General features: G+C 42.7%; 2 protein-coding genes across 2 annotated transcripts in view; both read left to right on the forward strand.

Moving 5' to 3' along the window:
* Nucleotides 1–13,126, forward strand: part of LOC117148026 (midnolin homolog) — a 90,512-nt gene that overhangs the window by 6,141 nt on the left and 71,245 nt on the right. The window contains exon 2 of the mRNA XM_033315196.1: nucleotides 346–509. The gene's annotated coding sequence lies outside the window, so the exon portion shown is untranslated. The remainder of the gene's footprint in view (nucleotides 1–345; nucleotides 510–13,126) is intronic.
* Nucleotides 4,219–8,815, forward strand: LOC117148027 (BTB/POZ domain-containing protein 9-like). The gene has a single exon (XM_033315198.1). It carries the CDS (start codon nucleotides 6,318–6,320, stop codon nucleotides 8,070–8,072), a length of 1,755 nt encoding a protein of 584 aa, XP_033171089.1. The 5' UTR covers nucleotides 4,219–6,317; the 3' UTR covers nucleotides 8,073–8,815.

The following is a 13,126-nucleotide window of genomic DNA, read 5'->3' on the forward strand; positions in this document are numbered from 1 at the left end:
ATAATTTGGTTGCCTACACAAATCGAGTGGTTATTGTAAGGAATTTAGATAAATATTTGAAATTTTAATTACCTAATTTGCAAAGCAATTTGATTTGAATTTAATTTGATTTGATTCCAATTAAGTGTGGAATATTTTACACTTAGCTGCTTAAGGGCATGGAAAGATGTCAATTAACTTCAAATGTGCATTTTATTCATCGTGAAATCTGATTACGTAGCTGAAGGTTCTCCGCATAGCAAACCCAAATAGTGTTTGCCAATTTCCGCCCGCCTATTATTGTTTATAATTCGAAATTTGCAATGGCCCAACTTACCACTCACTTACCCCTGCGATCTTTTGCAGCATAAATTTGGTAACTTGGGGGCATCTGGTGGATGCACAGAGTCCGGAGTTTTCGGGACTGCAGGACCAGGTGGAAAAACAAAAGTGGAAGGTCGGTGTAATTGAACGGCAACATCGGCGAGCAGAAGAACAACAACTGGAGAGCGTAAAACATAAACAGACAGGTAAGTGGAAGTGGGGTGAAGCCACCTGTTGTCAACCGGGCGAACTAGTACTCAGCTCATCCACTCTATTTATTATTTAGCTAGTATCCACTGTTGACCATCCGAGTATCCGAGTGCTACTACTGCCACTGCGTCTACTATCCTCTGACTCATCCGTATCTGTATCTATTTCGGCCCGTGTGTATCTTGTCTTGTCGACTGTGTCAAAAGTGAGCGCAAAACTTTGCGCTTTCGACTTGTAGATACTTTGCACCAGCCACCTTATATCTTATGCCCCAACCCCCCGCCGTCCGTTTACTTCCGCTGCTTTTGTTTGGCTTTCGTGCAGTTTGCTATCTTTAAGATACTTTCTTCGTATTTCGGGTATTGTTCTTTGCCCAGCTTCGGCTTCGGCTTTGGCTTCAGTTTCAGTTTTCTTCCTCTAAATACTTTTCGCTGCCTGCAATTTTCGAACAAACAACAAACAGGAGGAAAAACAACAATTGCAGCTGCAAACTCTTTGAGAATTTCCCTCCGCTCGAATTCTCCGTCGATTTTCCCTCGTCCTCGTTTGGGTTTTCATTTTCGGCTTTTCTCTCTCCTGCGCAACTCGATCAACAAATATTTGCCACTACAATTAGCGCTCACCTGTGATTCCTCGGTGTTTGTCTAGTTAGAGAGGAAAATTCCAATAGATTGAAGTTGATTGTAATTTGCATCAGTTCGGAAAGAAAAGGTGTTAACGCTGATTACGTAGATCTGTCAGTCATTTTTTTTTAAGTGTAACTCCCAATCTATTGATAATACCCAAGATATATTACTAAAAATCTATAGATTATTTAACTGTATGCCATGCATACTTCTTCCGCCTGAATGGACTTTTGCGTGACTTTCAGAAAGGCAACCCGAAAAAAAGGTTTTCCAATTCCAAATGGTCAAGAAATCAGAAATTACAGATAAGCAGCGGAGGGCAGAGTAAACTTCACTTAAGTTGGGAACAACTTATCGCTTCTTTTCTCACTTAAATCCCCCGCTCACCTGCTTTTTTTTTGTTTTTTTTTTTTTTGGATTCCTCGCACTTTGCCCGTCGAACCATTCAAATTTAAATCAATTTGATTCTGATTAGCCACACACGCAGTTTTTTCCCCAACGCTCGAAAACCTTTTCTCCCTTCTTTCCCTTTCGCTCTTTCAGTTTGTCCCCATGGTTTTCGGCGTATGTTTCTCAGTCGTTTTCTCGTTGTTGTTGCTGTTGTTCCTTGTACCTACAACTAGTAAATAAATTAGTTTTTATTATTGAGAAAACAGGTTTCCACTTTAAACAGAGTCAGAGCGAGAGGGAGCTATTTAGGGAGTAGGAATGTTGACTCTTGGGTACGCAGGTTCAAAAAAGGAAAAAAAAACACAAAACTGGTACACTCGTCGAAACTTTGGGTACGTTGTTTGTAAAATATAATGATAGTAGATGTATAAATACCATAATATTGATAATAATACCATATAACACATAAAGGGAAGAGAGATCAAAAGAAATTCCCAAATACTTAAAGTATAACTTCCTAAAAGAAAGAAATGCAATTCTTTTTTGCGGTGCATGAAAAAAAAGAATTCTTCACAGTTCGCTGACAGAACCTGTTTAAACAGAAAGAGACGTAGGGCTTGTGCAGATAGGTCGCGTAGGCAGAGGGAAAGAGACGGCAGGAAGGGTGCCGATACCAAGAGTCTTCTGGCTTCGTTCGCTCGATTTCTTAACACTTTCGTGATTTGAATTTTTTCTCCTCTTTTTGTTGTTGTTTCTCTTGCTGTTTGGAATCAATTAAATCAATGGAATATGCACAGAGCTCACTGCTCAAAACATAAAAAGTAAACCCGGCAGGCCAGCAGCAAACACTCCATACAAACAAATTATGAACAAACAGCGGCGACGAGCAGGAAGACGAAGCAGCAGCAACCGAGGATTGTATGGATATGGATGGGGCTATATCTATATGGTTATATGGCTATATGGCTATATGGCATAGTATTCATATATTGCTCCCAAGGAGTTGGCGAAGCGGTGAAATATTATTATTCAATGCCATCGATGCGCTCTGTTTGCCATCCACTTTAATTTTCGTTGCTTTTTTTCTGCGTTTTGTTTTGTTTTTCCTGGCCCGTTTTGTTGTTTCAACTGTTTATGCGCCGTGTCTAATGACAGTTTTGTGGTCATTATTTGAAATATATATATAGATTTATATGTATATAGCCGAGAATATATGTGCTCCGAGATGGATGGGGGTGTGCGTATCTATGCGTTTGGATAACGCCCTGGAAAACCCGACACAAACAAGCAGAGTTTTCGCAATTAAATGTTGGCCATAAATTAAATGTCTGTTGTCCACGATAAAAGCAGCAAGCAAATCGAAGAATTCGAATAGCGAACTTGGGGAATACCGCATGCGCTGGGGATTGTAGTTGGGGTTGGGCACACTAATTATGTGCCACACTGGTGCCATACTAAAGGTTATACTAAAGGTTATAGCAATATCAATAAAATGCACAAATCGAATATAGCTACAGGACTGCGAAAGGAATGTTATAATCGAGATACATATGTATGTATGTATGGCCCATGCGGATATCTTTAACTACCAACTTCTTGGTTTTATACCAAACTCTTGGTTTTATTCCGATTGAATTCGATTTGATGCGATAATAGGCATCACACTATATAATCATCAGCATACGATTGTTTACCCAGGCACACACAATTCCGAATGCCGACTTATATGGGCAATGGTTATGGGCTATATAAATGATGATGCTGCTCATTTCTTGTTCGATATTGTTGTTCTTGCTGCTGTTGTTGTTGTTGTGTGTGGGCCGCCGATTTTTTTTTGTTTCTGTTGTCGAAATGCCGCCTCTGATAAATGAGTTTTGGCTTTTTTGTTAAAACGACGTGGGAAAATAATGCATTGATTTACATGGCAACACACAAGCTGACCATCGAAACAATGGGCAATGGGGCACCTTCAGACCCCCGCCTGTCTAGTCATTCTCTGGACTCGAAATAGAGTCTCTGGTGATCGGGAACGGGATGGCATTGGATTGAGGTGTGGACGCAGCACATGGATCAAGTGGGAAGTTGGCTGGAAAATCGCCAAGATTGTATGTATGTGTATTTTCGAGGAAGAGAAACACATTTGGCAAGATGAAACTAGTATTTCAAGTGTTAGCTATAGTTAATATGTTGCAAATAAAGTTGGTGAATTTAACAATGACTGTTACTAAAACCTAATATATATATATCGTATATATACTTGTTTTATACCCTAGTCTTGCCATGAGAATGCATTTTCGAGCAGCTCCAGAGCCACATTAACTCGGCGTGAAAAATAGCCACTCATTTTCAACTTAATCCCCGAACCAATCTCGATTCCCAATTACTTGACCATTTATTTTACTGCATCCTCCGCTGCACAGTCACTTGGAACAGCTGTTAAACTATTCAAAAGTAATCGCTCCACTTCTGGCCCCCCACTCACAGTGCCCCATTTCCACACCCACACCTTGTGCTCGCTCCTCCCATGATTCACTTGTTTGGCTACTTTCTCAAAGAAAACGAAGAAGAAGCTGGCACTAGACTGGAAATAGCACTGAAAAAAAAAACAGTGCTCAGTATTCAAAATTAAACTAACTTAAATGGGTTTTTGGTAGCACATTTATATTCAATTGAAACGATTGTCTCAACGTAACATTTAATATGTAGCAGTTCTGAACATTTTAATCAGCCTGCCGCTCTTAATTGGATATTCACATTTGACCTGTATCAAATTATCATAATATTATTATTTTCCCATTGCCCTCCACCAAGTGCCCTGCTCACAAATCGAACGGCAAATCATGCCCATCAGTTGCAGAACCCAAAGATCTGCCCTTTCATTAGTTGAAAAGTGCCAGAAAAGTTTGCATAACAAAATAAAGGCCAGCCAAAAGTGGGGGGTGGGCGAAAAGTGGGCTGGAAAACAGGTAAAAGTGGTTGTGTGGGCGAGGAGGGGGTGGTTGGTGAAAAGCCAATGTTAATGAAGCGGCTCTTTGTGCAAAACTGTCGGACTTGTGATATCTGAACTGGCAATAAGCGCCTTTCCATTCATAATTCGATAGACATTTGGCCACTGGCAACCGCCCACAAGAAGCCACCGCCGCCCCTGCCCCTGCCCCTGCCACGCCCCCAATTCCCCACCCCCTCCCGCTACCGTTCTCGGCCAAACGGATTCCAAAACTGTGTGTAAAAAGTATTTTCAACTTTTGGCCACATGCTTCATTTATCACAAATTCATTTATCATTTGTCCCCTCACACTCGCACAAACACACACACACACACACCGAATGATACAAAATGCGAATGTATTGCACACTACCCACCCAAACTTCCTCTTTTTTATATTTTTTTGAAGAGTTTTTTTTTCGGTTGAATATATGTCGCTGGCAGTGCAAGTCGCCTTCGAACCCAAAAACTAAGCTTGTCCAAATATAAAGCGAGAGATATGGCAACAGAGGAGCAGGGCGGGGGGTGCGGTGCGGTGAGGGGGAAACCAGACGAAGAAAAATGATAAAGCAACAGCCAGAAACGAGGGGCGGCGGGCTTGGACGGGGCGTGGCAGTTCCACAGGACGAAGGCGACTAGCGAAAATTCGCATAGCTCGATAAAAATTGTGAGGAGAGCAAAAAAAAAAAAAAAAAAAATGCGGAAAAAGCCCGAAAACTGCCAAAAGAAAAATGACAGACAGAAAAAACGGTCGCATACAGAATCTTATATGGGGAATATACCCTGTAATTAAGAACATCAGTTCGAAAACATTGCAATTATATTTTAAAAACTTATATCGCTATTATTATTCAAATATTTATTCAACTTATACCTGAATAATATTTCCCTAAATATAACAGTACCCGATTTCGGTAATCATTTGGGATCACAAAATATTTTAACTATTTTAACTACAATAACCAATTGTATGTCTTGTAAAATTAGAGGGTAGCTAAGGTACTCCCAACCTGAGGAAGGCGAACTGTAGTCCAAACTCCTACTCCTCAGCGACATTCCTCTTTTCCGGAGACCATTCATAGGATAAGGTCAGGAAAACGCTTTACAAATCCTCGAAAGAGACTCGGAAAAGCGGATGGCGAAAAAATCGCCGAAAATGAAGCGAAGCGAAAATAAAATTTCCCAGCTAATGACAAAAATTTCCGGTTTCACAGCAACAGCAGAAAAAATAGGAACAACAACAAATGATAACAACAACAACAACAACTTTAGGTGCCGGAAAATACGCTTTCGATTGGCAAAAGGGGAAAATCGAGGAGCGAAATGTAATCGCTTGCGAAACGCGTGCAAAACGCGCGCGCGACTAATGATACAATTTCATTTGTATGGCAAGTGAAAGTGTCTCAAAAAAGCAGAAGGAGCTTGGGAAAAAAAAAACTATGGAAGAGGCTGGAAGTACACTGCAAAAGTATAAGATTTTTAATACAATTAGATTAGATGCAGATATTTCTGGTAATTGTGCTATCTTTATGGTATTCAACTTGCGTGAGTAAATGTTCTTCGAAAGCAGAAAAGAACGTTTCATACCAAAAGTTTTTGTTCATTTGCTTATTAAACAAATCAATCATAAGTGTTAACTAATCTTAACAAGTTATCATAACTAAAAACCAAAACACTAGTAGGCGAGACGAAACGTCAATTGTCAACTGTTCCCTCTGGCTGCTCACACACATAAATATCCGTCGCACGGAAAACAAACAAACAAACAAACAAAACAAACAAAACAAACAAAGAAGAGAAGGATGAGCAGCCAAGAACACCACAAGATGTCCGGCGGCACAGACGTGGTCGATCTGGGCAATCGCTTCTCGGCGGACATGGCGCGCCTCTGCATGAACGAACAGTACGCGGACGTGGAGTTTATCGTCGAGGAGGAGCGCCTACCCGCCCACCGCGTCGTACTCGCGGCACGCAGCGAATACTTCCGGGCACTGCTGTGCGGCCTGGAGGAGAGTACACAGCGCCAAATACCGCTTGAGGTGCCGTTGGCTGCGTTCAAGGTGCTGCTGCGCTACATTTACTCGGGCACACTGCTGCTGTCCACACTGGACGCGTATTCCACCATCGAGGTGCTGGGCATGGCCAATCTGTATGGATTCCCGGATCTGGAGGTGGCCATCTCGAAATATTTTCGCCAGTATCTGGCCTTGGACAATGTCTGCAGGGCTCTTGACGTGGCGCGTCTCTACAATCTGGAGGAGCTCACCGAGGTGTGTCTAAAGTTTATGGATCGAAATGCCGGCGACCTGCTGCGGCACAACACCTTCAATAAGCTGTCTAAGGAATCGCTGGTGGAGGTACTACGACGTGACTGCTTCTTCGCCCCCGAGTTACAGATCTTCTTGGCCGTGTGGAACTGGAGCCGCTTCAATAGCAACGTGGACTACAAGTCCGTGATCAGTTATGTCCGCCTGTCGCTGATAACCCTCAAGGATCTTCTGCAGGTGGTGCGTCCCTCGGGCATCCTGGATCCCGACAAGATTCTCGATGCCATCAACGAGCGCAACACTTCGAAGGCGCTGCCCTACAGGGCGGCGCTCTGGCCGGAGTGGAACGTGGCCGCAAATATGTTTCAGTCGCGCTGCATCCAGGGAGAGTGTCGCGACGCGCTGCTGGATGGAGATGTGACCACCTATGACATGGATAAACGGTATACGCACCACTGCATCACGGACAAAGATGCGAGCATTGTGGTCGAATTGGGCACGATCTGCATAATCAATCACATCCACATGCTGCTCTGGGACAGAGACAGCCGGGCGTACTCCTACTACGTTGAGGTGTCCGGCGACCAGCAGCATTGGGAGCGCGTAGTCGACTACAGCGATTACCACTGCTGCTCCTGGCAGTACTTGTACTTCGCACCACGACCCGTCAGATTCATTCGACTGGTGGGCACCCACAACACTGTGAACCGGGTATTCCATGTGGTGGGTCTGGAGGCCATGCACACGGCCAAGGTGCCGCGTTTAGTTGGCCATTTTGTGGCGCCCAAGAGGAACGAGGCCACCATCGAGATGAGCGCCATTGTGACGGACGCCGTGAGTCGCATGGTCAACATGGTAATCAATGGCTCTTGTATGCGTAACGAATGGGACTCGGAATATACTTACCTCTCATTTGGCATCGGCGAGATCTCCGTCCGTTTGGGCCAACCCTACTATCTCGGCTCATTGAGGCTGTTGCTGTGGGACAGAAATGATTGCAACTACAGTTTATTCATCGAAATTTCGACAAACCGCGAGGAATGGCAGATGATCCTGGACAGCCGCAACGTGAGGTCCCGCTCGTGGCAGAACTTTCACTTCATTCCGCGTCCAGTGGTTTATATTCGCATTGTGTTCTCACGCGAAACAGCGAATGGGATGTTCAGAAGCATCCACTTCGAACGTCCCACCCAGGACAAAAACTACTCAATGCAGATATCCGACATGGAGAAGGAGAAGGAGACGGCCAAGACTGACGATGACAATATTGCCTCCACCTCGGGATCATAGTTGGCTTCAGGGCACGCTGAAAGTTAGGCTTAGTAAAAAGTAAAGGCAACACAAACAACACAAACTTCAAATGAGTTACAGCGTTTTAAAAAACAATTTTTGCCAACGATCCGATTCTCGGAGCAGAGGCGTAGGAGTCACGGGTTCTGCGAGGGGCTTAAGGGAGGGGGGCAGCTTGGGGCAGCCTTTTGTTGCGCATGCGTTAAGCGTTTGACGGTGATTTTTTCAAAGGGGCAATCTCATTGCCGAGAATTGTGGAATTTTAAGTGCTTTTCTCAGGTGATTTTTTTTTATGCTTTGTTTTTTGGCCAAAATTGAATGGGAGTGGCCGGCGGTGGGTTAAGACCACGTTCGAGTCAAGCGAAAAACAGTTAAATCCGCGCAGGCAATGGCCCAAATGAATTACCACTGGCGCGGTAATCCCCGCCACAGTTCCCAAGTTAAGACTCGGACTCGAACTCGAACTCGGACTGGTTTCCTGGGCTCTAGGCCCTCCTGGCGAAATTAGTTTTCCTGGAAGCTAAAGCAAAAGCCAAAGCTTCACGGAGGACAGCAGCGGATGGAATGACATTCCAGGAACGGTAAAGCGATAAAATAAGAAACGAATTCTCGGGACATAAATCACTTCTTCGCCCTCACGTCCAATAATAAAACATAAATATTTGGAAAAGTGATTAAAGTATATATGGTAATGAATACAAGCTTCAAGAAATGACTGCTGAAGCGGAATAGGAGTCATAAAGTTGCTTTTAATATTTTCAGAGCATTTCAATGTTTATATGACCATTAATATACTGGAATATTTTGCTTTCTTTTCTTAAAAATTGGTGTTTTTATTTGAATTTTGAGGCACTTTAAAAAATCAATGATTTCATTCAAGTAAATAGGCCGATTTATAAATTTTAATTCATTTCTTTATTGAAGGGTCCTTTAGCTCGATTTCCAAAAATAAAACTAAAAGGTTTGTTTACATTTAAATTTCATTTTGAATACGATTTGATTAAGAACAACTTCTAAAAATGGGTATATTTTAATGCACCTCTTAGATATCATTTAAGCCCCACTTTTTCTTCTGTTTTCCTTTGGGATTATTGCAAAAATCTGCAGATCCAATTAATGCAGCCATCTGTTTGCCAGCGACAATCGCATAAAGTTAACTCCCCTGTGCGGCAAGAACTCCCCTCCCGCACTCCACAGTACGCCCCCCCCCCCCCCCCCCCTCCGCTTTTCGCCACCCATGTGGCATGCATCCCCCCATTTGGTGTCGCTTCTTCATCTCTTTGCCGTTCTTATGCTGCAGCCGTCGTCGCTGCACTTAATTTTCATAATTAAAAAAGTTTACCTTGGCGAACCTCATGTGCGTGCCACGCCCCCGCCCTGCCTCGCAGCCCTTACCGCCCTCCCCGTCGTTACCAGCACTCCGCCCCTGGCTGGATACGCACATTGGATCCGCCACACACTCGGAAAATTCGCTATCAACTTTAAAATCATATCACAATTACATTTCGCTGGCTGGCTTATAGTTGTTTTTCAATAATGATGTTATCGTTATATGTTGTTTACAAAGTTGTTTAATGTGCGTAGGAATTTTGGGAAGCTTTTTTTTTTTAAATTAAATAGCATATGCACATTTTTAATGGTTTCAAATTTCGAAAAGTGTGCACACACTCCTACGCTGCCAGAGGCAAAACGTTTTTGTAATTAATTTATGCAAATAATCAGAGACGCCGCTTAGGGTTGCCACCCCGTTTGAATGAGGTTCGGTTGGGGGGCCAATTGCAATCGCCCTGAAACGCCCACCGCACCCCTGCCGCCCATGCGTGGCATATTAAAATGAATGACCCTCGCCCCACAAACAATATATGTATAAAAAATACGTATTTTTTATATATTTTGCCCTATTCCCCGTGTTGTATACGTATTTTTATGTTTTTTTCAACATTTTTTTTAGCCACTCCCTCACGTAAGGATTAAGTAGACAAGTTGGCAAAACATAGCGCCATGCAATGCAACAATCCCCGGCATTACCCGCCGCCCCTTCTCTTGTATGTCATCATAATTCCTGTTACACATGAGGGGAAAATCCGAGGGGGTGGGGCTGGGGTGCTTGCAAACTAGTTTTTCTGCAATACTTTATTTTCCCGGCTCTCCGCCATTCGCCCTATTTGGATGAGTGTGTGTGTGTGTGCAAGTGCCTGCTCCTTTTGCCATTTTGGAATTTATTATAAAATATTTTGTATGTAATTCCCTTCTTGACTTGACTTTCGGGTCGCTTTCAGTGCTTGCAACGCTCAGAAAAAAGCGAAATAAAAACGAGTGGTAGATATCAAAAGGAAATATAAAGCAGGACCTTTTGGAAATGAAAGGAAAGAGGCTTATTGTATGAAGAAAAGGATACTTTAGTAGAGCTAATTTTAGTAGGTAACCTAAAAATATTTAAAGGTATTGCTAGTCTATTAATAGATAGTTTCAATAAAAATGTCAAAAAATTGACGTACAATAGTAATATTAGGAGTTTATATATAAATGAAAAAAATAAATCACGTGGTGTATTAAACCTCTGCATATCCTAAAATAATCATCTTAACCGATCAGTTAAGAAAATGGATTTGGACCAGAGGATTTTAAAAAACTGCGGGTATTTGCGACTTAAAGCCTGGAGAATGTCCCTGTTTCCACGTCAAGCCTTTCACTGATTTCCCCCTAGTTTGGCATGCCAGCTTTTGGCCAGGCTAAGACACAATGACTGTGTTTCATTTCAGGGTTGGGGCTGTGGAGCCCTTTTTTTCTTCGAGGAACCCTCGCAGAAATTGTCAAACAAAAGGCAAAAGGGGGGGCATTGAATGAGCAGCGAGTTGAGGCGAAGGCGAGCCTAATGACTTGAGTCCCACAATCGCACTGCGAGTCACAGTGACAGTCACAGTTACCGCTCCCGCTCCCAATCCCAATCCCGTTCCTGTTCCCGCAACTTCCCTTTTAGCCGGGAGTGCCTTTTGTGACTGGGTACTTTCAATCAAAGCCGGCCCGGACCGGGCCGGGACTTTGGACTCGAGCTCCCCTTTTTGGCAGGGAGCAAAATGGAGAAAAAAATGAAGGGGAGTTTCAGAAACTACCAAAATGGGGGAGAACTACTACGGCCGCGGCGACAAAAAGACGAGGAAGCAGTTGGGAACTAGGGAAACCAATTGCGGTTGTTGGCCCGATTTCTTTTTTCGGGTAGCTTTATGACTGTTTTTCCCCGATTGCTGCTGTTCGACGTTACTTTTCCCGGGGGAACTGTCGAGTTTGGACCAAGGATGCGGCTTCGAAACTGCTCCTAACCGATTTAAAACCGATACGTAACCGTTTAGAAAATTTACGATTTTTTTTTTAAGTTTTCGGAGATTTGCCATTCTATATAATTGCAATCGTTTACAAACATTTTGCATATATTTTATATTTATTTTGAAGTTTCGAAACTTATATTTTCTGCTCAAAAACAAGGCTTAAGGATCATATCATTATCATTAAAGATCATGGAAACCATTTAAGTGCAGCTTCCTCTGGACAATAATTTTTTGCACCCCTGGTCGGTTTGATGGGGCTACAATTTTGCTGTTGTTTTTGCTGTTGATTTTTTTTATTCGCCCCCTTCAAAAAGGGGTTATTGCCCGACACTGGGCAACCCTACCTCCAGTAAACAAAAAAAAAAAAATGAAATAAAACAAAAATGGGGGAACACAGTGGGAAACCCTCTGCCAACTGCACTGACTCACTTCGACTACTTGAGAGTGTGTTGCACCCGCAAAAATATAAAAAAAAGGTTAAATTTTTTGTTATATAACAAAAATTATATATACCACTAGGAGAAGACGAGAACTAGAAGGGGATTATTAAAGTGAGAAAGGGGCGAGCAGGAGAATTTGAGAATTGAGAGTGGCAAATGTGGGCAATGTTTATTTTGCGTGCCGGGGCACTTAGCGCAATTTCCGCTTCTAGGCGAGGCCCAGAGACAAAGTAACTCCGACTCTCCCGTTTCTCAGACTCTCTCGTTCTCTCTCTTTCTCTGTCCCATTCCCTGAAATTCTCCCTTTTTGCCTGATTTTTCCTTGAGACATCCTTAATGCTTCATTAACCGCTTTTACACTTGAAAAAAAAAAAACAAAAAAAAAACAAGCAGTAGGGGAAATATATTTCTTTTTCGGTTTTATTTAAATATATAAATTTTAAATTATAAAATTGTTCAATATTTAAAAATACAATTTTAATAAATATTAATAAATTAATAACAAGTTAAATTTCCGTATAACCCTACACCCATTGTGGGTGTAGTATGTTTATATTCTTCAACGTCTAGGTTGTAGACTTTATTTCTCTCTGTGTAGGCATCCATAAAACATATCTGTCTATCTGTGCGTTTATCTTCTGCCTCCCTCACATCAGTTGCCGCGGCGCAGAGAAACCCGGATTCAGTACTACCTGAGCTACTTTTTACTTTTGGGCAAATATCGAATGACAGTAACCCACGGAGAACGACCTTTGCTCACCACTTAAGTGGCTCAGTGCTCATTGAAATTTGAGGCTGGAACCGCGCAGCTTCCTTCTTCTCCTCAGCCTCCTTACAGCCACCTACCATCCTCCTCCGCATTCCCCCTCCCACCCGCAGAGCCAAAACCGAACATCAAATGTCTGGAGGCCGCCGGAGAAGAAAAGAATGCAGAGAAAGAAGAGTGGAGGTTGTGGAGAATGGAGGACGCAAAAGGAACAAGTCCCAGGCAAAACCTTTAACGGTCTACCGACAAAAGTCTCATTGTCTCACGGGCCACATGGCCATGTAATCAAATGTCAATGAGATGAAGGAGGTACTATCATTCTGCACACAGAAAAATCGATGTAATTAACATAGTTAACAGAAGATGTTGATAGTTAGAACAGTTAGTATCTAGAGCCTAGACAGGGTGTAAAGGATGTGTAACCTAAAGTGCTACATTTATGAACTGGATACCATTTGTGTGTTGTGGAATAGATTTGAGTATTTTTCTCAGTGTGTAAAACACACTCTTACTATCTCTTTG

This window comes from Drosophila mauritiana, chromosome X, assembly GCF_004382145.1.
Source record: "Drosophila mauritiana strain mau12 chromosome X, ASM438214v1, whole genome shotgun sequence".
Taxonomy (NCBI): domain Eukaryota; kingdom Metazoa; phylum Arthropoda; class Insecta; order Diptera; family Drosophilidae; genus Drosophila; species Drosophila mauritiana.

Excerpts from the sequence above, each read along its gene's own strand:
- LOC117148027 (XM_033315198.1), top strand. The coding sequence starts at position 6,318 with ATGAGCAGCCAAGAACACCACAAGATGTCCGGCGGCACAGACGTGGTC.